At 59.5% G+C, this 22,963-nt stretch overlaps 1 protein-coding gene across 1 annotated transcript in view; it reads left to right on the top strand.

Moving 5' to 3' along the window:
• DOCK6 (dedicator of cytokinesis 6) overlaps positions 1-22,346 on the top strand; it is a 44,305-nt gene extending 21,959 nt beyond the window's left edge. Inside the window, exons 20-52 of the mRNA XM_029916594.1 lie at positions 44-145; positions 817-903; positions 1,280-1,511; positions 1,786-1,947; positions 2,614-2,777; positions 3,288-3,392; positions 5,415-5,507; positions 5,741-5,836; positions 6,488-6,628; positions 9,821-9,934; positions 10,026-10,196; positions 10,472-10,611; positions 10,687-10,856; positions 12,747-12,907; positions 13,058-13,240; positions 13,621-13,747; positions 14,061-14,145; positions 14,244-14,340; positions 14,459-14,593; positions 14,899-15,051; positions 15,197-15,355; positions 15,495-15,595; positions 16,639-16,831; positions 16,935-17,078; positions 18,331-18,462; positions 18,556-18,570; positions 19,919-20,044; positions 20,142-20,231; positions 20,464-20,700; positions 21,068-21,211; positions 21,293-21,399; positions 21,639-21,800; positions 22,116-22,346. Of these exons, the coding sequence (XP_029772454.1) occupies positions 44-145; positions 817-903; positions 1,280-1,511; positions 1,786-1,947; positions 2,614-2,777; positions 3,288-3,392; positions 5,415-5,507; positions 5,741-5,836; positions 6,488-6,628; positions 9,821-9,934; positions 10,026-10,196; positions 10,472-10,611; positions 10,687-10,856; positions 12,747-12,907; positions 13,058-13,240; positions 13,621-13,747; positions 14,061-14,145; positions 14,244-14,340; positions 14,459-14,593; positions 14,899-15,051; positions 15,197-15,355; positions 15,495-15,595; positions 16,639-16,831; positions 16,935-17,078; positions 18,331-18,462; positions 18,556-18,570; positions 19,919-20,044; positions 20,142-20,231; positions 20,464-20,700; positions 21,068-21,211; positions 21,293-21,399; positions 21,639-21,800; positions 22,116-22,158 (4,371 nt within the window). The 3' untranslated portion in view covers positions 22,159-22,346. The remainder of the gene's footprint in view (positions 1-43; positions 146-816; positions 904-1,279; positions 1,512-1,785; positions 1,948-2,613; positions 2,778-3,287; positions 3,393-5,414; positions 5,508-5,740; positions 5,837-6,487; positions 6,629-9,820; positions 9,935-10,025; positions 10,197-10,471; positions 10,612-10,686; positions 10,857-12,746; positions 12,908-13,057; positions 13,241-13,620; positions 13,748-14,060; positions 14,146-14,243; positions 14,341-14,458; positions 14,594-14,898; positions 15,052-15,196; positions 15,356-15,494; positions 15,596-16,638; positions 16,832-16,934; positions 17,079-18,330; positions 18,463-18,555; positions 18,571-19,918; positions 20,045-20,141; positions 20,232-20,463; positions 20,701-21,067; positions 21,212-21,292; positions 21,400-21,638; positions 21,801-22,115) is intronic.
• The last annotated feature ends 617 nt before the right edge of the window (positions 22,347-22,963 follow it).

Here is a 22,963-nt window from a genome sequence, read left to right as displayed (position 1 = left end):
TGCCCCTGCGCGGCCCTGGAGCTGACCCCCGACCTCTCCCCAGTGGATCCCGCTGCTGCAGCATGGCCGCCTGCGCACCGGCCCCTTCTGCCTGCCTGTGTCCGTGGACCAGCTCCCGCCCAGCTACTCTGTGCTCACCCCAGACGTACGTGCCCCAGCCCCTGTTCCACCGCCCCCAGCCTTGTCCCCTGATGACTCTTCCCGGGCTCCCGTCTCACGGTCCTTCGTCCGTGCCCTGCCCTCCTTCCCCTCAGGACCCCCCGGGGATCCTTGTCCTCTGCGACGACCTCCAGGGCCCCTCATCACCCCGATTACTGCTTTTGTGTGTCCTGCTCCATGCGTCCCTCCGTATCCCCCACTAGCCTTGTTCGTCACCGCTCCTACCCCTTGGCCTTTGCACTCCTGTCCCCCACTGCCTCCCCGGCCCGGTCCCCCGTTAGCAATCCTGCGTGCCTCCATGACCACGATGGACCCCAGCAGTACTTCCAGGGCCATCACCCCCATTAGTGCTGCCACCCTCCCACTCACCCTTGAGCTGTCATTAATGCCCTGGGGCCCTCAAGTCCTCCCAAATGCTCTTTCCTGACTCATTCCCTTCAGTACCATTCACCCCCAGCTTCCTTTCTCTGTTTCTCCGTTAGTATCCTGGGCTTGCAGCCTCCCGGGTGGACCCTCCCCCCCAGTGCCCCCTCCCGGCTGCACCCTCTGGGCTGGGCACGGGGCCCGGCCGCCCCCCAGGTGGGGCTGTGCTCCCACCACAGGGTTGCAAGGGCTGAGAGGGCCAGTCGGTCCCCACCTGGCACGTTCTTCCCACAGGTGGCGCTGCCGGGCATGCGCTGGGTGGACGGCCACAAGGGCGTGTTCAGCGTGGAGCTCACTGCAGTGTCCTCTGTGCACCCCCAGGTAGGGGGTGGGGGGCACCTGGGAGCCCGGCCCTGGGGTTGAGCAACAGCTCCCGCTGACCGGGGAGGCCTGGCCTCGGGCCACGGATGGACGTGACTTCGGTCAACTAGGCCAGGCTCCCCGGGAAGCTGCTGACTCAGCCATACCGGTGACCATCCCTCTGCTCCCCACGTTTGTTCCATCTGCTTCTGTGGTCACTCCCTTCTCCCTCCCACCAGCCAGTACCCGTCCCTTTCCTGGTTTACAGTCGGTTCATTGATCCCCGGCCTCAGTTTTCGGCCGTGGAGCACCCCCCCCCCACTTCCACCACCCCCAGGGTCTTCCCCGACCTGGAGCCCTGGCCCACCCTGCTCACCCCGGGCCCTCCCACCCCCAGGACCCTCACCTGGACAAGTTTTTCACCCTGGTGCACGTCCTGGAGGAGGGGGCCTTCCCGTTCCGCCTCAAGGACACCGTGCTGAGCGAGGGGACCGTGGAGCAGGAGCTACGGGCCAGCCTCGCTGCGCTGCGCCTCGCCAGCCCCGAGCCACTCGTGGCCTTCTCCCACCACGTGCTGGACAAGCTCGTGCATCTGGTCGTGCGGCCGCCGGTCATTAGTGGCCAAATTGGTGAGCGGACGCAGCCTCGGACCTCAGTTTCCCCACCTGGGAAAGGGCCCCTCGGTCCCCCGGTCCTGGGTGACCTCGGATAGCTCACTTTTCTTTCTGGCCTCAGCGTTCCTTTCTGAAAAATGGCTCCCTCCCACCCTCCCGGGCCCGGAGCAGGTCCACTGTGACCCTTTGATGGCCGCACAACCCCTTGGAAAGGTGGGAGGTGAGAGGTTCCCTTCCGGGAGTCGGGAGGCCCAGGGCTCCGGAACTTGACCTGTGCTCTGCCCGGCAGTGAACCTAGGGCGTGGGGCCTTTGAAGCGATGGCCCATGTGGTCAGCCTTGTGCACCGGAGCCTAGAGGCCGCCCAGGATGCTCGTGGTCACTGCCCGCTGCTGGCCGCCTATGTCCACTATGCCTTCCGACTGCCAGGCACTGAGCCCAGCCTCCCAAGTGGTAAGTGCTGGTAGGAGGCTCTGGGGGCGCAGGAAACAGCCCGGGGGAGAGGGTCCCAGTCGGGGGAACGGCATGTGCAAAGGCCCAGGGGCTGTACAGGCCTTGTCAGGTTTGGGCAACTTGCAAGAGAGGAGAGTTTTTACTCACTCCTCCTCCACAGCCCCAGGGGTGGGTCTTCGTTGCTTGACCAGTGGTGGGTCATTCAGCCAATCAACAAGCACTTCAGGAGCTCTAAGCAGAGACTCAGCTAGGCTGCCCAGCTCTGCCTCCTACAAACTCTGTGACCTTCACCTCTCCGGGGCTGTCTTCCAGAGGATAATAAGGGTAACCCCATCGAGGGGCTGCTGGTAATAAATGATACAGTGATCTACACGACGTGCCTAGCACAGCGTTCAATAAGGATGAGTTTTCTGTTTGCTAAGTAATTAGTAGTAACCGCGAGCCCCTCTGGGCGCTTACTACGCGCAGGCGCTGTTGTCAGGGTTTTTCAGTCTCCCCCAAATCGCTACGAGGCAGCAGCCATTGTATCCCATTTTACAGGGGAGGACCCTGGAGGCTCAGAGAAAGAAAGCAACTTCACCAAGGACAGCTGACTGGGAAGGGGCGGGGGGGGGGGGCCGTCGGGGCATCAGGGGCAGGGGCTGACCACACTCCCTCCACCCTCAGGGGTCCCTCCGGCGGCGGTACAGCCCGCCACGCTGGCCCGTGGCCCCGGCCGCCCCGCGAGCCTCTACCTGGCTCGCTCTAAGAGCATCAGCAGCAGCAACCCCGACCTGGCCGTGGCCCCCGGCTCTGTGGACGACGAGGTCTCCCGCATCCTGGCCAGCAAGGTAGGCTGCGGGGACCCGGGGATCTCTGGCCTCGGTGGCCACGGCTGCCAGGCGGGCGGGCCAGGGGTCTCGGTTCTGACAGAGGACAGAGAATGCCAGACCACAGCCCTGACGAACGCTTGAGTCTGGGCAGCAGGGCTGGTCTGCGGCTGCCCCAGGTTGGGGGCTGTGGCCCGAGGGTGACCCGAGGCTGGGCGGCTGGAGGTTGGCCTGGCTGAGAAAGGCAGCATGTCCTTGGGGAGCAGGTATATGCGAGTTCCCCACGTGTGTGTGTACACGAACACGTGTACTCACGTACCCCATGCATGTATGGGCTCGGGGCGCATATACATGTGCCCTCCACGCACGTTTGTGCACAGAGAGGGTGTGCGCGTAGACCCCACGCACAGACGTGCACGCGCATCTCCTGGGGCCGCGTGTATGGTCCGGGGCAGCGTTCACGCTGGGTGTTTCACGCCGCCCTCCCGGCCTCCTGCCCGTCGAGTCCACCACCTACCCGTGTATCTCCAGGGTATCGACCGCTCACACTCCTGGGTGAATTCTGCTTATGCTCCAGGAGGCAGCAAGGCTGTGCTGCGACGGGCACCCCCTTATTGCGGGGCCGACCCCAGACAGGTGCCCTCCCTCTCTGCCCCTGCACGTGTGTGACCCCATCTCCGCATGAGCCCCTCCCACCTTCCTGGCTGTGGCCCACTAACCCAGGGGGGCTGCCTGAAGGCGGCGGCAGACCCCTCCTGCCTTTGCTTAGGGCTGTAGAGTCTGTGTTGTAGGCATCACGGTCATCTGAACCAGCTTTTTGCTGCCATACTGACTTCAGCCTCAGGCAGAGACAGAAGGGGCGGGGTGGTATGCAGATAGCATGCAAATGATATGCAAATCCTGCCACTATAACCTCACTGCCTTGCATGGCCAGTTTCTGTCCTTAATCCACTCTGTTCAGGAGACTCAACTGTCCCCTTGATGAGGCAGCCTGAATGATGCCAAAGGGCCGGACTGACCCTCTGGGCTCTCCCATCCTGTCCCTTCCCGGGGACCTGGTGTGGGAGAGGGGCTTTGCCTTCAGATAGTCCTGGGTTCTCAGTACGGGTGCACTCTGAGCCCCAGGTTCTGAATTTTCAGACGCAGTTAAGACCCCAGGGAAAGTGTTCAGCTCAGTGGTCTCAAGACTGGGAACGAGTTAGGGCAGCACAGGCAGGATCTTCTTGGGCTGAGTCTCGGTCCAGCCTGGCCCCTGGGCTGCCAGATGGCCTTGGAGACAGACACCGATTGAACATACACACACACACACACACACACACACACACACACACACACACACACACATATGAGTCTGTAAGTGCAGAAAAGAAATGAACAGAACGGGGGGAGGCTCTCCAGGGAGGTGACATTTTTGCTGGGACCTGGAGGGTGAGACAGAGCCAGTCAGTGAAGGGTGGGTGTTCCTGGGGGAGGAAAAGGCACATGCAGATGTTGGGACCGAGCCCAGAGCCCCTTGGGCACTGTGAGGAGGCTGCTGGAGGGGGGGGGGGCGGGGGCGGGGTCCTGCTCACTTGGCCTCAGACCTTGTTCCAGCTCCGTGCCCATCACCCAGACAACCTGCCCTGAAAGCAGGAGAGGGCTGCTGGCACAGGGGACCTTGCTGGCACAGGGGACCTTGTGGACAGTCCTCTCCCGGGACTGCTGGAAATCTGGGTTCATGGGCTCTGCCAGCAACCCCCCGGCATCTTTACCAGGGCCTCCCCCAATGCCCGCAGTTCTCTGGGGTGTCAGCTGGACCTTGGAGACCATCTAGAAGGGGACAAGGTGGTAGGAGGGTGCGCACTCCAGGCAGGAGGTGACACTGAGGCTGGCCTTTGCAGTGGGTGGTCCATTTCGTGTGTCCTGAGGAGCCAGGGCCCTGCTGGGACTGTGGGAGCCGGGGGTCCCTCGAGTGCCGAGGCCCATGCAAGTTCCAGGGGTGAGGCCGCCTCCATCTCCAGGCCTCCTCTCCTTGCCCGCGGCCTCACCACCTGACCAGCCAAGGAGGAGGGGACGGGGGAGCGCGGGTCCCCATCACCATTTCCCGGATGGGGGCACTCAGGCCACGCAAGGCCGCGAGCAAGGCTCGAACAGGGCCAGCCTGGAAGCCAGGGCTCTCGGCTGCACCTGCCAGCACCTTCTCTCATCTCTGTCCTGTTTCTTTTCCTCTTCTGCCTCCTCTTTCCTCGCTTTGACCCCATGTCTATACTCCACTCCCCTGTCTACACCCTCTCTGCACCGTGGTGCCCTTCTCCATCCACCCCAACCTCCCCGATTCTCTCCCACCCTCCAATGACCGCACCCTCCCTCCTCACCGCGTGCGCCGGCACCCGGTCCTTCCGCTGCCTTTGTCCCCGCCCGGTGTGTGCTTTGCCCGCATCCCGTCTGCCCTCGCCGACGGGCTCCTGTCCCCATGCTCTCCTCTCCTGTCCACCCTGCGGGGCACCCCCTTCTCTGTCTTCATGAGTCTTCTGTTCCCCTCCATCACCCACCATCATCATTATCACCTCTGCCCTCGCATCCGTGTCCCCCTCGGCCGTCCACACGGACTCGTCTGTCCCCCGTCCGTACCGCCTACGTCCCCTGGCCATCCCATCCTTTCACCCCACCCCATCCTAGGCCATCGACTGCAGCTCTAGCCGAACTTCTTTCTACCTTGAGGGCTCCTCCTCGGCCTCATCAGCCGGCCAGCCGAGACCCACTGTGCAGAAGGTAGTGGGAGGGAGGTGGTGGGGGACACAGCGTTGGCCCCAGGGCTCCTGTCGGCCCCGAAGCCCAGCAGGGTCTAGAAGCCCAGGGAACGGGCATGCTGACTCCTTCTGCTCCCTTCCTCCTGCATGGTCTCCCGTTACGCTAACCCCAAGCCATCCCGCCGCTTCCCGCCCCGGTCACGCCCCCCCCCCCCCAGCCCCTCAGCCTTCTGTGACCCGTGCCCCTGTCCCCAGCTGCTCCACGAGGAGCTGGCCCTGCAGTGGGTGGTCAGCGGCAGCGCCGTGCGAGAGGCCGTCCTCCAGCACACCTGGTTCTTCTTCCGGCTCATGGTGAGAAGCCCTCCTTCCCGCTCGGACCCCCGGCGGAGGCCCTGTCCTCAGGGAGAGAAGCCCCCTGAGATTGCACCTAAGACCCCTGGGAGATGGTCCCAGAGACCCCCACGCAGAGAGATAAGAGACACTCAAGGGCATCACTCCCGGAGAGAGACCCCCTGAAACCCCATTGGCAGAGAGAAGACCCCCCTCACCTTCCCTGTGAGATTAGAGAGACCACTGAGAGACCCCCAATGAGCGAGGAGACCCTCGCTCTCAAGAGCTATCCCCCCAAGAGACAGAGAGGGGATCCCTTGGGATCAGACTTGAGACTCCACCCTCAAAGTCTTCAAGAGGTGCCTGTTGGGCCATCAAACCCCACCAAGTGGGCTCCCTCAAGTCCCACTCCCCAAGCCTTACCTTCTGTCCCACCCACATACGTAGCCCCCGCAGACCAACCCCTCCTGGGATCCCTCAGCCTCCCCAACCCTGCCTAGGACTCACTCAGGCTCCGCCCACTGCAGCTCAAGCCCCACCCAGGACCCCTTCAGCCCACCTCTAGCCCACCTGCGTTGCTGTGAAAGCACCACTCACAGCCCCCTAAGCCCTCCTTCTAGTGACCCCCCACTCCAGTCCCTCAAACACCCTTCCGCTCTCGCCCGTCCCCAGGTGAAAAGCATGGCGCTGCACCTGCTTCTGGGCCAGCGGCTGGACACGCCCCGGAAGCTTCGCTTCCCCGGGCGCTTCCTGGACGACATCGCGGCCCTTGTGGGCTCTGTGGGCCTCGAAGTCATCACCCGGGTATACAAGGTATGAGGAAAAGGGCCTCAGTGGAAGGGGCCTTCAAGAGGATACCGAGCTGGCTGGGTGGGGGACCATGAGCCCCATTTGCCAGATCAGACGGTTCACTCAGCATCTATTTCGTGCTCACTCACTATGTGCACAGCCCTGTGCTGGGTGCTAGAGACACAGCAGTGAACAAAACACATCCAAATCCATGTGGTCATGGAGGTAATGTTTCGAGGAGACTTGAAGGAGAGGAAGAAGCACCCTATGCCATGTGAGAGGGAAGTGGCCTTCCAGGTGTTACAAACAGCACGTGCAAAGGCCCTGAGGTAGGCCCATGCTTGGGCTGGTAAAGGAGCAGTTAGGAGGTAAGTGTGGCTGGAGTAGAGTGAGCAAAGCTGGGAGTAGGGAGTTGATGAGTGTGGGAAGGCGAAAGAACAGATCCTTTAGCTCTTACTGCGGTGCTGGAATACAGTAAGTGCTCAATAATGGACATCAGTGTTCTCAGACCTAGATGATCGTCTAGGTCCTAGATCACTAATTCCAGGGTTCACAGGAGCTAGGCGGGCAATAATAATGATTACAGTACTAATTGCGCATTTATTGTTTACCGTGTATCTTTTTTTTTTATGTTGATTTATTTTTGAGAAAGAGAGACAGCGTGAGTTAGGGAGGGGTAGAGAGAGATGGGGGACACAGAATCCGAAGCGGGCTCCAGGCTCTGAGCGGTCAGCACAGAGCCCAACGCTGGGCTCAAACTCACAAACTGCAAGATCATGACCTGAGCCGAAGTTGGCGCTTAACCGACTGAGCCACTCAGGCGCCTCAGTGCTTACTGTGTATCTTAAACATGTTAGATGGATCATATTAAATCCCCCCAACCACCCCCATGGAGTCAGTATCATCATTGTCTCTCCATTTGATCTGTGGGGAAACTGAGGCAGAGATTGACTGGGTCACAACCCAATACCACACGACCGAGCAGGGGCAGAATGGGGATTTGAACCCAAGCCACCGTCTCCAGAGCCCACGCCCTCACCACCCGGGGAGAGTGAGGCTTATGGTGGACTGGAGGGCATGTACCCATTAGCTGTGGCCAGGACGCCTGATTTTTGAGGAGAAATGGGACTTCTGGATCTGATAAGGAACTTTCCAGATTTTTGAAATGCTGGCCCAACCCAAGCCAGCCCTTGTGCAATCTCCCACGACCTCTGGGCTGGTCTCAAAGTTCTCGACCTTGTTCCACTGGAGCCTCCCCAGGGGCTGATGCTCCCAGGGGCTGACCCAGGTTGTGAGGAAATGTCCTTCAGAAAGGGCTGCCGGAAGACAGTCCCGAGATGCAGCATCGTCACGGCTGCTAGGGAGGCGTCCGTGCTGGGCCCCCGTGGCTTCATGGCTTCCCCTGGCGTTTGCTCAAGCCCTATCAGGCTCAGCAGACAAGGGAGACCCAGTCTCTGCCCCCCTGTGGACTCAGAGCTAAGGCAGGTTTTGTGTTTCGTTTCTCTGGGTGGCAGGGAACTGAGGGCCACCGAGGTTACCTTGTGAAGCCACTGAGTGGCCCATGAGAGCGTGAGGGTAGAACAAGCATCAGTCAGACCTCGAAGCCATAGCAGCCTTCTTGCTGTGCCTCACATTGGCCAGGCACATCCTGCCCCAGGACCTTTGCACCTACTAGGCTCTGGGCTCAGGATGCCTTTTTCCTCTTGGCTTTTTCTTGTCTCTGGGGCTTCTCTCAAAACAGCACCCTGCTCCGTTTCCTTCCAAATACAGGGGAGTAACTCCAGGTCTTTTCTTTATTGTCTGCCTCCCCCACTCTGACCCATTCCCCGCCACCCAAGACTGTGAGTTGGACAGGCAGCAGGGACCTTGTCTGTCACAGGACTTGGCTGCACATAGTCGATGCTCCTGGATGCTTGTGATTGCCAGGAGTGTACCGGTTCAGGCAGAAGTTAATGTGCCTGAACATCATCACAAGTGGTTTCATTGGGACCAAAGTCGATTTCTGAGCATGGGTGGGTCGCAGGGGGCTGCACAGGGTGGACATGGCTGGCCGTTGTGGTGCAGCGTGGTGCCTGGGTGGGTGACGGGCTGGGAACAGGAGGATCAGAACTGCTTCCCAAACCCCTTTGGCCAGGATGTGGTCACATGGTCATTCCCAGCTACAAGGGAGGCTGGGAAATGTAGTCTTTACCCAGCTCTGAATTCTGAAGGGTTCCAATACTCCGAGAGGGGAGAGGATTTGGGGGGACTGAGCAGCCAGTTTCTGGCATCCATATTGTGTCATTTAAATCAAATGAAAGGAAAAATAACAGCATTCTTTAAAAAAATTTTTTAAACATTTTTTTAATTAAAAATTTTTTTATGTTATTTATTTATTTTTTTGAGAGACAGAGAGAGACAGTGTGAGCAGGGGAAGGTCAGAGAGAGAGGGAGACACAGAATCTAAAGCTGGCTCCAGGCTCTGAGCTGTCAGCACAGAGCCTGACATGGGGCTTGAACCCACGAACTTTGAGATTGTGACCTGAGCTAAAGTCCGAAGTTCCGCTGACTGAGCCACTTAGGTGCCCTTTTTTACTTTATTTTTTATAGTTTATTTATTTACCTTTTTTTAATGTTTTTTATTTATTTTTGAGAGACAGAGATAGTGCAAGCAGGGGAGGGTCAGAGAGAGAGGGAGATACAGAATCCGAAGCAGCTTCAGGCTCTGAGCTGTCAGCACAGAGCCCGATGTGGGGCTTGAACCCATGAACCATGAGTTCATGACCTGAGCCGAAGCCGGAAGCTTAACCAACTGAGCCACCCAGGCGCCCCTTTATTTACTTTTGAGGGAGAGAGAAAGACAAGGAGTGGCACAGAGAGAGGGGAGCAGAGAGCATCCCAAGGAGGCTCTGAACTGTCAGCGCAGAGCCTGACGTGGGGCTCGAACTCACAAACTGAGACCATGACCTGAGCCGACATCAAGAGTCAGACGCTTAACCAACTGAGCCACCCAGGTGCCCTGAACACAGTGCTCTGAACAGAGTCCTGAGGCGTGTAGACACATAACCACGGGGCACAGAGGGAAGACAGGGGGACAACCTGGAGCCCAGGAATGAAGGCGTGTCAGGAAGCCCCAAGGCTGTGGGGCAGTGAGGCGGGTCCTGGAGGTCCCTGGTGTGGAGCCTGAGGTTCGATAGGACACTTGGGCGCCGCCTGACAGACCCTGTGCACCCCCAGGACGCGGAGCTGGCCGAGCGCCTCAATGCCAGCCTGGCCTTCTTCCTCAGCGATCTGCTGTCCCTGGTGGACCGCGGCTTCGTCTTCAGCCTGGTCCGAGCCCACTACAAGCAGGTAGGGGGTGGGCCCGGTGGGGACACCAGGGGAGGCGGGGCGTGGTGGGCAGAGCAATGCAAAAGTCACTGGCCGGCCCCCTCCCCCGCAGGTGGCCACGCGGCTGCAGTCGGCCCCCAACCCAGCGTTGCTGCTGACCTTGCGCATGGACTTCACCCGCATCCTGTGCAGCCATGAGCACTACGTGACCCTCAACCTCCCCTGCTGCCCCCTGTCGCCTCCGGCCTCACCCTCGCCCTCTGTGTCCTCCACCACCTCCCAGGTGGGCTGGCCTCTCTCTGGTTCCTCCCCTTGACATCTGACCCCTTACCTCTGACCCTTCACCTCCGATCCCTCATTCTTGTCCATTCCCCCAGGAGGACCAGCATCTCCTTTCTCACCCCAACTCCTAATTCCCAACCAGGGTCCCCTGAGCTGTGTCCCAGCCCTCTGACTCCAGGCCCACTCATCTCACATATGGGTAACTCCAGTCGCTCACCTCTGACCCTTGGCCCCTGACCTCCTGCCATCCCCACTCTCTCCTCCTCTGCTCTGCAGAGCTCCACCTTCTCCAGCCAGGCCCCCGACCCCAAGGTGACCAGCATGTTCGAGCTGAGCGGGCCGTTCCGGCAGCAGCACTTTCTGGCTGGGCTCCTGCTGACGGAGCTGGCGCTGGCCCTGGACCCCGAGGCCGAGGGGTGAGCGCAGGCCCCCTCTGGCCCCGGGGCTGGTGGGAAGGTCCGCTCCATCCTGAGCCCCTTCCCCACCAACAGGGCCTCCCTGCTGCACAAGAAGGCCATCAGCGCCGTCCACAGCCTGCTCTGTGGCCACGACGCTGATCCCCGCTACACCGAGGCTCCTGTGAAGGCCCGAGTGGCCGAGCTGTACCTGCCACTGCTGTCACTCGCACGGGACACGCTGCCACGGCTGCATGATTTCGCTGGTCAGTGGGCCGGGGCAGGCCGGGCTTCCCCGACCCAGGGGCTGGATGGACCATGCGAGCTCGGGTCAGGAAAGGCAGGGGCGCAGGGTTAGGAGTGAAAGCACAGGTGGAGGGGTCAGGGAAGAGGTTCAAGGGCGCTGCTGTGGGAAAGACCCCAGCCTCTCTGAGCCTGTAAACGGGGACAGGGTGGCATCAGACACTTCCTAGGGTTCCGTGAGACACTGGGAGAGCAGCACCCTGGGACAGTCACCCCCACTGTAAGCAGAAGTCATTCGTCTAACATGATCTTCTAGAAGGAGAACAAGAGGAGGGGGAGGGGGCACGTCAGGGGGAGGGGGGCGGTCGGAGCCCCCCGTTCGTTCATTCTCGCGTGTTCCACGGTCACAGCGAGAAGCACAGACTTAGGACTTCTGGGTTGATCCTCTTTGTCATTTACGGGAAATTCTCAGTCTTTTTCTCTTGAATTTTTTTTTTCTGCCTGCTTTTCTCGCCTCTCTCCTTCTGGGACTCCAATGACACGTACGTTCAACCTTTTGATCACGTCACACGTGGCTGCTGTGCTCCGTTCTGTTTTCCATCCTGTTTGCAGTTCCGCTCATCTGTACTCAGCTTCACTGCTTCTCTCTTCTCTGGCTGCGTCCAGTCTTCTGAGCGTTCAGATGTTACCATTTTCGGCTGTAAAATGTCCATTTGATGTTTTTTTTTTAGACTACAATTCTCTATTGAAACTTCCCAGCTTTGTAGCCACGTTCGTTCATCCATCTTTTCTGACACTTTGTGGTTTAAAGTCCGTGTTTGCTAACTTCAACATTTGGTAGGTTGTGTGCCTGCTTCTGTTGTCTTTTTCTTCCTTATCAATCCTATTTCCCAGCCTCTTCCTTTGTCTTGTAATTTGCTATTGTATTTTGGGCATTGTATGTAATGAAGCATCGGTTAGGTTAAGCTGGGCTGGAGTTTTAGTTAACCTCAGTTGATGTTCTGAGATTTAAAAAAAAATTTTTTTTTACATTTACTCAGTTTTGAGAGAGAGTGGGGGAGGGACAGAGGTAGAGGGAGACACAGAATCCAAAGCAGGCTCCAGGCTCTGAGCTGTCAGCACAGAGCCTGACGCAGGGCTTGAACCCACAAACCGTGAGATCATGACGTGAGCCGAAGCCAGATGCTTAACCGACGGTGCCCCCCAGGCGCCCCTTGATGTTCTAAGACTCTTTTGGGTGAAACCAGTTCTGTATCTGTCAGCAGCTCTTGTCTCTGGTGAAACTTTTTTCGAGGGGAGAGATGAGGGCTACTCTTTGAAGATCATAGAGTTTGGAACTGGACTATTTAGGTTCAGATCCTAATGTACCTGCTGCGTGACCCCAGGCAGGTAGCATAATCATTCTGTGCCTCGGTTTCCTCATCCGTAAAGTGGGGGTGATAAGAGTTTAGGGTTGTTTTGAAGACTAAGAGTTAATATTTTCACAGAGCCTGCAAGAGCATGTGGCATGGAGGAGACGCTAAGTGCGAGTTGATGCCGTGATGATAGGGGCAGCATTTATTATGATTATGATTATGATTATGATTATGATTACTGCCATAGTTGCCATCGTCATCATCATTCCCGGAGTGAACATTTATACGTCTGTGGGCCAGGCCACATTCTGTGTGTTGAGCACATAGGTGCAGCCACAGTAGAGGGAGTTCAGGCCTTTGTGGATCTTACGAAACAGTTACGTGAGAAACGTGTCTAATGCAAAGCTCAAAAAGTGAGCTCTGAGAACAGATAACGGGAGACCCCAGCCTGGTCTGGGGGAGTGGTATCAGGGAAGGCTTCCCTGAGGAGGTGAACGCTGAGACAGAGAGAGTTCTTACCAAGGGCTCTTTCTTCTGTCCTCCTGCCCCTCCCCCCAGAGGGCCCAGGCCAACGGTCAAGACTGGCCTCGATTCTCGACTCCGACACGGATGGGGAAGGGGACATCGGCGGCACCATCAACCCCTCAGTGGCCATGGCCATCGCGGGTGGCCCCCTGGCCCCTGGCTCCCGGGCTAGCATCTCCCAGGGCCCAGTGGCAGTGAGTATGGCGCTGGTCCCCAGGGATCCATCCAACGTGGTAACAGATGTTATGTAATGATATGCTGATGAGCCAGTCCTCATCTGAATTTGTAGGAAATGAAAGTCAACTCCGTCCCTTCTGAACAGCCTCTCCCCTGTGTTGCCCCAGTCTTCCCGCTCAGGCTGTCCCCTCTCTGCCGAGTCCAGCCGGACCTTACTGGTGTGTGTGCTGTGGGTCCTGAAGAATGCTGAGCCGGCCCTCCTGCAGCGCTGGGCTGCTGACCTTGCCCTCCCTCAGCTGGGTCGTCTCTTGGACTTGCTGTACCTTTGCCTGGCTGCCTTTGAGTACAAGGTGTGGGGGTGGGGGGTAGGGGTACAAGGTGCGGGGCTGGGGATGGGCGGGGGGCCGGGCTGTATGGGGCAGGCTGAGTGTGCGTACAGGTCCCTGGGGTGCTGTGGGCGGGGAGCACAGGGGTGGACTGTCTTCATGCACAGCCTCCTGTGGGTCTGAGGGTAAAGGGGTGGACTGTTTCTGGCCTGAGCCAATGAGAAAAGAGAACTGCCTTTGTGAATAGTCTTTGGAAGGTGCCAAGACCTTTCAGGAAAGGGGAGAACTGTGTCTCCAAGCACAGGATCCTAGAGGTCAGAAAGGGCCGAGTGGGTGGGACCAAGCAGCCCAAGTCCCAGAAAAAAGGGCAGAGTCAGCCGTGAACCCATCCTCTGTCCTCGCAGGGGAAAAAGGCCTTTGAGCGCATCAACAGCCTCACGTTCAAGAAGTCACTGGACATGAAGGCTCGTCTGGAGGAAGCCATCTTGGGCACCATTGGAGCCCGACAGGAGATGGTCCGGCGGAGTCGTGGTGAGGGGGTAACCTGCCCGGGGCACGTCCCGGCCAGCTGCTCCCAGCCTTTGTCTGAGGGACACCAGGAAGGGGGCCCACTTTTCCCAGAAACAAGCGCGTGCGTCATCCCTGTGCCACGGGTGTCTGTGTTCCCAGTCTGTCCTCACGGGGCCTTCACGTTTAACTATGTGTTCCCTTCACATGCATATGTGTCGCCCGGTGTCCTCACGGCTTATCCCACACGTGTATCTTAATGCCTGAGCGCGTCTCCTCACAGTCACATGTCTTTGTGTTTCCGCACATCCGTGAACATGCACCTTACGTGTCACAGAGAGGAGTCCCTTTGGGAACCAGGAGAACGTCCGCTGGCGGAAGAGCGTCACACACTGGAGACAGACCTCGGACCGTGTGGACAAGTGGGTGTGGGCAGGAAGCGGTCTGCCGGGGTCAGACTGGCTTCCAGAAAAACTGGTGTCCCTGGAGCTCAGCCCCCAACCCCCTCCGTCCCCTCCAGGACCAAGGACGAAATGGAACACGAGGCCTTGGTGGACGGAAACCTGGCAACCGAGGCCAGCCTGGTGGTTCTAGACACACTGGAGATCATCGTGCAGGTAGGGCTTGAACCAGCTTCTCCCTGACCTCTGACCCCGTCACTGCGCCTCGCGATCTCCCTCTCTTTCCCTGACCCCGTGGGCAGCTCAGTCCCTAACTGCATTTCTGACCCCCCAGACGGTCATGCTGTCAGAGGCCCGGGAGAGCATCTTAGGCGCGGTGCTTAAGGTGGTGCTGTATAGTCTGGGCAGTGCCCAGAGCGCCCTCTTCCTGCAGCACGGCCTGGCCACACAGCGAGCCCTGGTGTCCAAGGTAAGCCCCATCCAATGGTCACGGCTGTCTGAGTCCGAGCCGTCGCCCGTTGAGCACCTACTATGCGCTCAGCAACCCCATGAGACAGATGCTCCTTAGCCATAGTTTACAGAGGAGGGAACTGAGGATCAGAGTGGCCAAGCCACTCACCCAGGGTCACACAGCAAGGGCTTCACCCCAGGTCTGATTCCAGAGCCCACTGTGGTTGGCCACAGATGACTCTGCCACGGTCCCCATCCTGGTGGGGGCTTCCATGCCACAATGGGAGGGGCTGACTGGCGTCTCTTGCCCGGTGGGGGGGACAGTTCCCAGAGCTGCTGTTCGAGGAGGACACAGAGCTGTGCGCCGATCTGTGCCTGAGGCTCCTGCGACACTGCGGCAGCCGCGTCAGCACCATCCGCACCCACGCCAGCGCCTCGCTCTACCTCCTCATGCGCCAGAATTACGAGATCGGCAACGTGAGTGGGAGTGGCAGGGAGGGGGCGACGGTGCGGCAGCCGGAGGGCAGAAGGGGAGAGGGGTGGCGTGGGCAGGTCACGCAGGCCCCGGGGATGCGGGTCCGAGGCCTCACGGCTGTGTTCTCCCCCCGCCGGCTCCCCTCAGAACTTTGCCCGCGTGAAGATGCAGGTGACCATGTCGCTGTCGTCTCTGGTGGGGACGACGCAGAATTTCAGTGAGGAGCACCTGAGGCGGTCGCTCAAGACCATCCTCACCTACGCCGAGGAGGACGTGGGGTTGCGGGACAGCACCTTCGCCGAGCAGGTGACCCCGCCGCCCCCCCCCGCCACGCCCTCCTCAGCCTGTGCCTCCGCCCTGCCCGCTTGGCCCCCCAGCCCCACCCGCCCAGCGCCTGGTGGCTTCTCCACCCCCTCACGGCCCCCTGGCCGTTCCCCGGCTCCAGGTCCAGGACCTGATGTTTAACCTGCACATGATCCTGACGGACACGGTGAAGATGAAGGAGCATCAGGAGGACCCGGAGATGCTCATCGACCTCATGTACAGGTGAGGCGGGCCGCGCGGGGCCTCCGGCCACTCACGCACAGACAGCTGACGGGGGAGTGGGCAGTGACGGGGACAGGCCAGCGCGCAGGTACGTGAAGGCCGCAAAGGGTGCCAGGTGGACATGCACTGGACGGCAACGGATGGGAATAAGGACAAGTGACAGGAACAGGCGGAGGAGAAGGGTAGGTGCCAGCCGGTGACATGGGTCAGGGAACAAGTGATTTGGAAGAGAGGTGAGGGATTTGGTTAGAAGTTGGGGAGTGGGTGGGGCGCCTGGGTGGCTCAGTTGGTTAAGCGTCCGACTTCAACTCAGGGCATGATCTCACAGTCCGTGAGTTCAAGCCCCATGTCAGGCTCTGTGCTGACAGCTCAGAGCCTGGAACCTGCTTCGGATTCTGCCTCTCCGTCTCTCTGCCCCTCCCCAGTTTGCATCATGTCTCTCTCTGTCTCTCAAAAATGAGTAAATGTTAAAGGGGCACTTGGGTGACTCAGTTAATTGTCTGACTTTGGCTCAGGTCATGATCTCATGGTTTGTTGGTTTGAGCCCTGCGTCAGGCTCTGTGCTGACAGCTAGCTTAGAGCCTGGAGCCTGCTTCAAATTCTGTGTCTCCCTCCGTCTCTGTTCGTCTCCCACTCACGTTCTGTCTCTCTCTCTCTCAAAAATAAACAAACATTAAAAAAAATTTTTTTTAATGAAGAAAAGAAATTGGGGAGCAAGAGACAGGAAATGGGATGGAGACCGGGAAGGGGAAGGGGGGGGGGAGGCGTACGGGAGGGACAGGCCTGGAGGACAGTGACATGGGGCGGGCACATGAATGGGGATGGGGGAGCGGGGTGCGTGGCTTACGATTCCAGCTGAGGACATTGGCTGGTCAGTAGGGTTCAAGTAGAGGGACACCTGAGAAAAGACATGAGCAGATCAGTAGGTGAGGAGGCCCCACATTAATGGGGGTAACAAGCAAAGGGGGGCAGACAGGCGAGGGGCAGGCAGTGGGGACAAGCCGAGTCCCCCATCTCCTCACCCCCTCCCCCCTTCCTGCCAGGATCGCCCGCGGCTACCAGGGCTCCCCCGACCTGCGGCTCACGTGGTTGCAGAACATGGCCGGGAAGCACGCGGAGCTGGGCAACCACGCGGAGGCCGCCCAGTGCATGGTGCACGCGGCCGCCCTGGTGGCCGAGTACCTGGCCCTGCTGGAGGACAGCCGGTACCTGCCCGTGGGCTGCGTCTCGTTCCAGGTGAGCTGCCCGGGCGTCAGGTGTCGGACGTGGGCGGGGGGCGGGGGGCGGGGAGGGGCACCCGTCGGGTGGGGCGGGGTCCTGACGCCGCCTCGCACCGCAGAACATCTCATCCAACGTGCTGGAGGAGTCGGCCATCTCCGACGACATCCTGTCGCCTGATGAGGAGGGCTTCTGCTCCGGGAAGCATTTCACGGAGCTGGGGCTGGTGGGGCTGCTGGAGCAGGCGGCGACCTACTTCACCATGGTGAGGCTCGGGGACCGGGCCGAGGCGGGGCCCTTTCTGGGCAGGGGACTTGCAGGGGACATCCGGGCCCTTCACGTTACCTGCCGCTCTCCCTGTAAAACCCTTAACACGAGGCCTGGACGGTGTAAGCCTTCAGTACATTCAGCCGCTGTTAAATGTGTTTGTTTTATTATAGAAAATTCCAAGCACAAGTAAAAGAAAAAATTCGGCCTGTCGCCCCCATACCCAGCACTCAAATCCAGCAAGCACCAGCATTTCCTCTCTTGTTCATCTCCTCTTGCCTCTGGTTTTTTTGTTCTTCTCCTTGTTTTTGATGGAGTATTTTTTAAAACTTCTTTTTTTTTTTCAACGTTTACTTATTTTTCGAGAGAGAGAGAGAGAGACAGAGACACAGAATCAGAAACAGGCTCCAGGCCTGTGAGCAGTCAGCACAGAGCCGGACACGGGGCTCAAACCCACGAGCCCTGAGATCATGACCTGAGCTGAAGTCGGACGCTTAACCGACTGAGCCGCCCAGGCGGCCCTGTTCCAACCAAGGGTTTTCTGGCCTGCACAGGGCCCGCCGTATTCCTGTGGGCTTGTTTTACTGTTCCTCTGCCCCCCCCACGTTTCTGGGAACCGGTGAGGAGTCAGGTTTTCCGGTGAGATTTTTTTTTCTGTGCTGCCAGACCCCCAGGGAGGGTTTCATTGTTGCCATCTTGCAAAAGGCTCCAACAAAACCCTGGGGGGGATAAACCAGAGGGCAGACCCAGGTCTCTCACAGTGGGGCAGGAACCATCCCAGGGTGCCTGCTGGCTTGATGTTGGCACCCGCTGTGGGGGAGGGCCACTCAAAGTGGCCGTGACCACATGCCAAGGGGCAGTTGGGTGTGGAGGTCTTGGGTACCAGGCCAGAAGGGTTGGTGTTCAGGTCCTGGCTCTGGGGAGCCGTGTCTCTGAGTTTTCGTTTTCTCTCTAAGGAATTAAAAAAAAAAAAAAGGCTCCTCCTCACCAATGAAGGAACATGGGTAAAGTGCTGATGTGCACAGCACCTGGTCTGTAGTAAGCATGGCTGAGAGCACAGGGGGGTGTAGGGGGGCCATGTGGAAAGACTAGTGTCCCATCTGGGGTGGGGTGGTCAGGGTGGCCTTCCTGGAGGAGGTGATCAAAGATGAACCCCTGGAGGATGGACAGTAGCACAGAGGTGGGCTTTTCCGGGCAGGAGAGGAAACTAGGGAGGGTGCTGGGAATCCTCACGTGCCCCCACCCCCCAGGGCGGGCTCTACGAGGCAGTGAACGAGGTCTACAAGACCCTCATCCCCATCCTGGAAGCCCACCGAGACTACAAGAAGCTGGCTGCCGTGCACGGCAAACTGCAGGAGGCCTTCACCAAGATCATGCACCAGGTGGGTCGGGATGCCCTCCCAGACCCTGCCCTTGGTCCCAGCTCCCACCCCCACTGCAGCTCAGCTGACTCTGACCCTTCTCTCCCCCCACAGAGCTCTGGCTGGGAGGTGAGTCAGCCCAGTGCCTACCTGCCCCTGGGGCCCCCATGAGGGCTGGTCAGTCGTGGTCAGGGACCACCAGGGGGCGCTAGAGGAACATGGCGCCCTGGCCGCAGGGCCTGGTTGCTCGGTGGGTGATGACGCACCCTCTGCTTCTCCCCTCCAGCCCCCCCTTCCCGCCCCCCAGGTCCCCCTCCCTGCCCTAGATCCCGAGGGCAGGCTGTGACTCACCCAGCTGGGACCTCTCCAGAGACACCCCTCCCTCGGGCAGGGCCAGCTTGGTCACTGCCTGTCAGTGGGGGAGCGGAGGGGGGGGCTCTGACTCCCTCTTTGTCTGTCTCTGTATTTCTCTTTGTCTCTGTCTCTTGATCCCTTTCCCTGTCTCTTGGTCTCTTCCTGTCTTGCTCAACACTCTTTTCTGTCTTTCCAGATCTCTGTCTCTGTCGCCCCAGCATCCCCAGGATCTCTGCTCCCCGTTGCCATTTAGTGCTCCCCCTCTCCCGCTTCTCCCCCACTTGGGTCTATTTTTAGGCATCTCTTAGTTTGGGGAGAATTTTCTGGCCAAAGAAGGCAGGATCCCAGAGCCAGGATGGGAGGGCTGGGTGGGAGCCGGGCAAGTCCCTTCCCCTCCCCAGATCTCTGGTCCCTGCCCAAAGAATGGTACTCATGGGGCGGCATAAACTGGGACCTTGGAGCTTGGGGGCTCTTACATCTGACCTGTCCCATGACTTTGTTTCTCCCTTCCCTACCAATACCCCTGTGCCCGCCCCACCCTGCCCGGATCGGCCTTGGTGAGTGAACACGGAGCCACCCCCTTTCTTTCTGGTGGAGGGCAGTGTATCTGGTGGTGGCGAGGGGGGGGGGGTTGTGGGGGGGAGGTGTCTGTGCCCTGGAACAAGGAAGCCAGAGCCTCTGTCCCGGAGGGCTGTGGGGGATCCCTTCAGCCATTCAAACATTTATTGAGCACCTACTGTATACCCAGCCCTGCAGGCACTGAGGACACAGCTGTCCTCAACAGAGCTCTAGCAACAGAGCCCGAATCCTAATTTCATATTGAGATCCAGACTCGGAAAAACTGCTTGAGCAAGAGAGATAGTCAGAAACTAGGGGCTTGTGTTCTATGAGAACAAAGACTTGGGGGAGGCAGGAGATACAGGCTGGAGAGAAAGAGTGAGGGTGTGGGCTGCTGGTGGTCATCTGGGACCATGCCCCCGTATTCTCAGGGACCCTCCCCCACCTGCACCTGTGACTTAATGTTCTTGGAGTCCCCCTGCCCATGCCCATCTCTTTTGCACGAGGGGCAAGAAACCCTCCAGAGGGGCGTCCCGGGTCATAGCTCCCCCTCTTACAGACGCAGCGCGTGTTCGGGACTTACTTCCGTGTGGGCTTTTATGGTGCCCGCTTCGGCGACCTGGACGAGCAGGAGTTTGTGTACAAGGAGCCGTCCATCACGAAGCTGGCTGAGATTTCACACCGGCTGGAGGCACGTCCCAGCGGTAGCGGGTAGACGGGCATGGGGCTGCCCTGGGGCGGAGTGGGGGCTCCCCCTCTGTGGCCCTGAGTCAGCCCCGTGTCCCCAGGAGTTCTACACAGAGAGGTTTGGGGACGACGTGGTCGAGATTGTCAAAGATTCGAACCCCGTGGACAAGACCAAGCTTGACCCACAGAAGGTGAGGGCTCCTAACGATCCCAGGGTCTCCCATATTCAGGGAGACTCAAAGTACTACTTCTCAGGGACCCTCAAACCCTATTCCTGTGGCAGACTTCAGAGCTTCTCTCCCATGGGGACCCCAAATCCTTTTCCTTGGGAGACCCCAGGGCTGGGGCCCTGCAGGGAGCAAGGCACGCGCCGAGGCGTGTACTGGGGCTGTGAGAGCCTCATTCCGGAGCCCTGCGCCCCAGGCTTACATCCAGATCACTTACGTGGAGCCGCACTTCGACACCTACGAGCTCAAGGACCGCGTGACCTACTTCGACCGCAACTACGGACTGCGCACCTTCCTGTTCTGCACGCCCTTCACGCCTGACGGGCGCGCACACGGAGACCTCCCGGAGCAGCACAAGCGCAAGACTGTGCTGAGCACAGACCACGCCTTCCCCTACATCAAGACCCGAATCCGCGTTTGCCACCGGGAGGAGGTGGGCGGGGCCCCGGGGGGAGGGGAGATGCGGAGGCCCGGGGTCCCCCAGACACAGTCTGGGGAGGTTAAGAGGACCCTAAACTCCCACACCCGGACCCCAGTCTTCAGACTCCGACCTCTACTTCCAGCCCCAGGCAGCCTGAGGCTGGACCACCAACCAGACCAGAGTCCCCAGGGCCAGACACAGGCCGCTGAGACCAGAGCCCCCACCCTGCCAGATGCAGGCCAGCAGGGGTCCCCACACGCTGTTCATTACATGGCCTCTTGGAAACCACCCCCCCAGCCCCCTACCGAGGTCCCTGGGCAAGCTTGGGGCAGGACATCTTCAGGCCACAGCCAGTGCCTGCCAATCCCCTTCCCCACAGACAGTGCTGACACCCGTGGAGGTGGCCATCGAGGACATGCAGAAGAAGACACGGGAGCTGGCCTTCGCCACTGAGCAGGACCCACCGGATGCCAAGATGCTACAGATGGTGCTGCAGGGCTCTGTGGGGCCCACTGTGAACCAGGTTCGGCCAGTGGGGCCTGCAGGCTGCCTGAGGCACCCCAGGGGCCGTGCAGACACCCTCAAGAGCCCCCCTCCCCCGCAGGGTCCCCTGGAGGTGGCCCAGGTGTTTTTGGCGGAGATCCCCGAAGACCCCAAACTCTTTAGGCATCATAACAAGTTGCGGCTCTGCTTCAAGGACTTCTGCAAGAAGTAGGCCTGCCTATCCCGCCCTCCTGTTCCCACTCCCCGCCCCCGTCCCGCCCCCATCATGACCCCTCCTTCCTGACCACGTACACCCTCTCTGTATCCCTGATGTCCGTTATGAAGCCCTGCCTCTCTAAGTCCCCTCCACCTGTCAGACTGCACTGTAGCTCCTGACCCCACCCAGGGACCGCCCCCCACCTCCAGGCTCGCTTTCACTTGAGCACGTGCTGCCCTGTCTGTCTCAGGTGTGAGGACGCCCTGCGGAAGAACAAGGCCCTAATAGGGCCAGACCAGAAGGAGTACCACCGGGAGCTGGAGCGGAACTACTGTCGCCTGCGGGAGGCTCTGCAGCCCCTCCTCACCCAGCGCCTGCCCCAGCTGCTGGCACCTCCCACGGCAGGCCTCAGGTGCATGACCTGGGCCCCGGACCGCAGACGCTCACGCTCACGGCTTTGCACACACCGGCAACTCTGTGGACGTGCATACACTCCGGACAGGCTCTAGGCAGCCACTTCACGTCCTGGCTGGGTCATTTCCCAGACATGTGACTTCGCCTTTCTGAGCCTCCATTTCCACTTCTGTAAAATGGGCACAATTCGTATGTTTGGTAGTAGATTCCAAGAAAGAATCTGTCACTTTAGAGGAGGGGGGAGGAGAGGCTGATGAGCACTAGAGAGTTGGGAGCCCTCTGGCCATGTTAACCCACCTCATTCTTCCCCTAGGAACTCCTTGAACCGAGCAAGTTTCCGGAAAGCGGACCTCTGAGCCTGCGTGGCCCGTAGCCACGCCCAGAAGAACCAGCACCCTGGCCAGTGCCACCGGTGCCTTTCCCCCTACCGTGCACTGACTGGGCTGTGGCGTGATCCTACGGCACACGGGGCTGGGCCCTCTGTTCCCTTCTGCGTGCACTGATGCGTCTTACCTTTTCTAATTTAAAATGGTTTTCATAAGCAGCCTATTTGATGTGGATCCTGGGAGCTGGGTCATGCGTGCACAGTCTGTCCACACTGATCTTTGACAGACACTCAAAACTCACGGGGTGCCTGGAACACATCAGTCACAACAGAGGCAAATCCCTGCTCTTGTGGAGCTGACATTCTAGTAGAGGGGTCAACACACAAATAACAATGACACGTGCCCATGGGGAATAATAGTAACGTTAATGAAATTCTTGACAGCCCCAATTTATGGGCCTTTGTGCCCGAGGGGCCTCCATCAGGCGCCTACCTCCTGGTTAGTAAATGTTCTCAATGCCATTATCACGTAGGAAGCGTTTTTAACCCCGTTTTACGGGTAGGGAAACTGAGGTACCAAGCCGTTAAAGGCTGCTTAGCCTTTAGTTAAAGGCTGCTAGGCCAGACCGGGCTTAGCCGCTGGCTGTGCCGCCCGCGCTGACCCAGCCCCACTCCCCACCGCGCGGCGGTCACGCCACCCTGTACCAGGCCTGTGCTGGGCCGCTTCCAGCCCTGGGCCCGCTGGGGGAGGGGTGACCTCCCGCCGCCGCCGCCGCCCGCGCCCTCCCGGAGCTGGGCCCCGGCCAGCCCCGCCCCCTCCCGCCCCCCGCGGCGCC

Source organism: Suricata suricatta, chromosome 12, assembly GCF_006229205.1.
Source record: "Suricata suricatta isolate VVHF042 chromosome 12, meerkat_22Aug2017_6uvM2_HiC, whole genome shotgun sequence".
NCBI classification, from domain to species: domain Eukaryota; kingdom Metazoa; phylum Chordata; class Mammalia; order Carnivora; family Herpestidae; genus Suricata; species Suricata suricatta.
The sequence above is the reverse complement of the archived record's forward strand: the minus strand, read 5'-3'. Positions and strand labels throughout refer to the sequence as shown.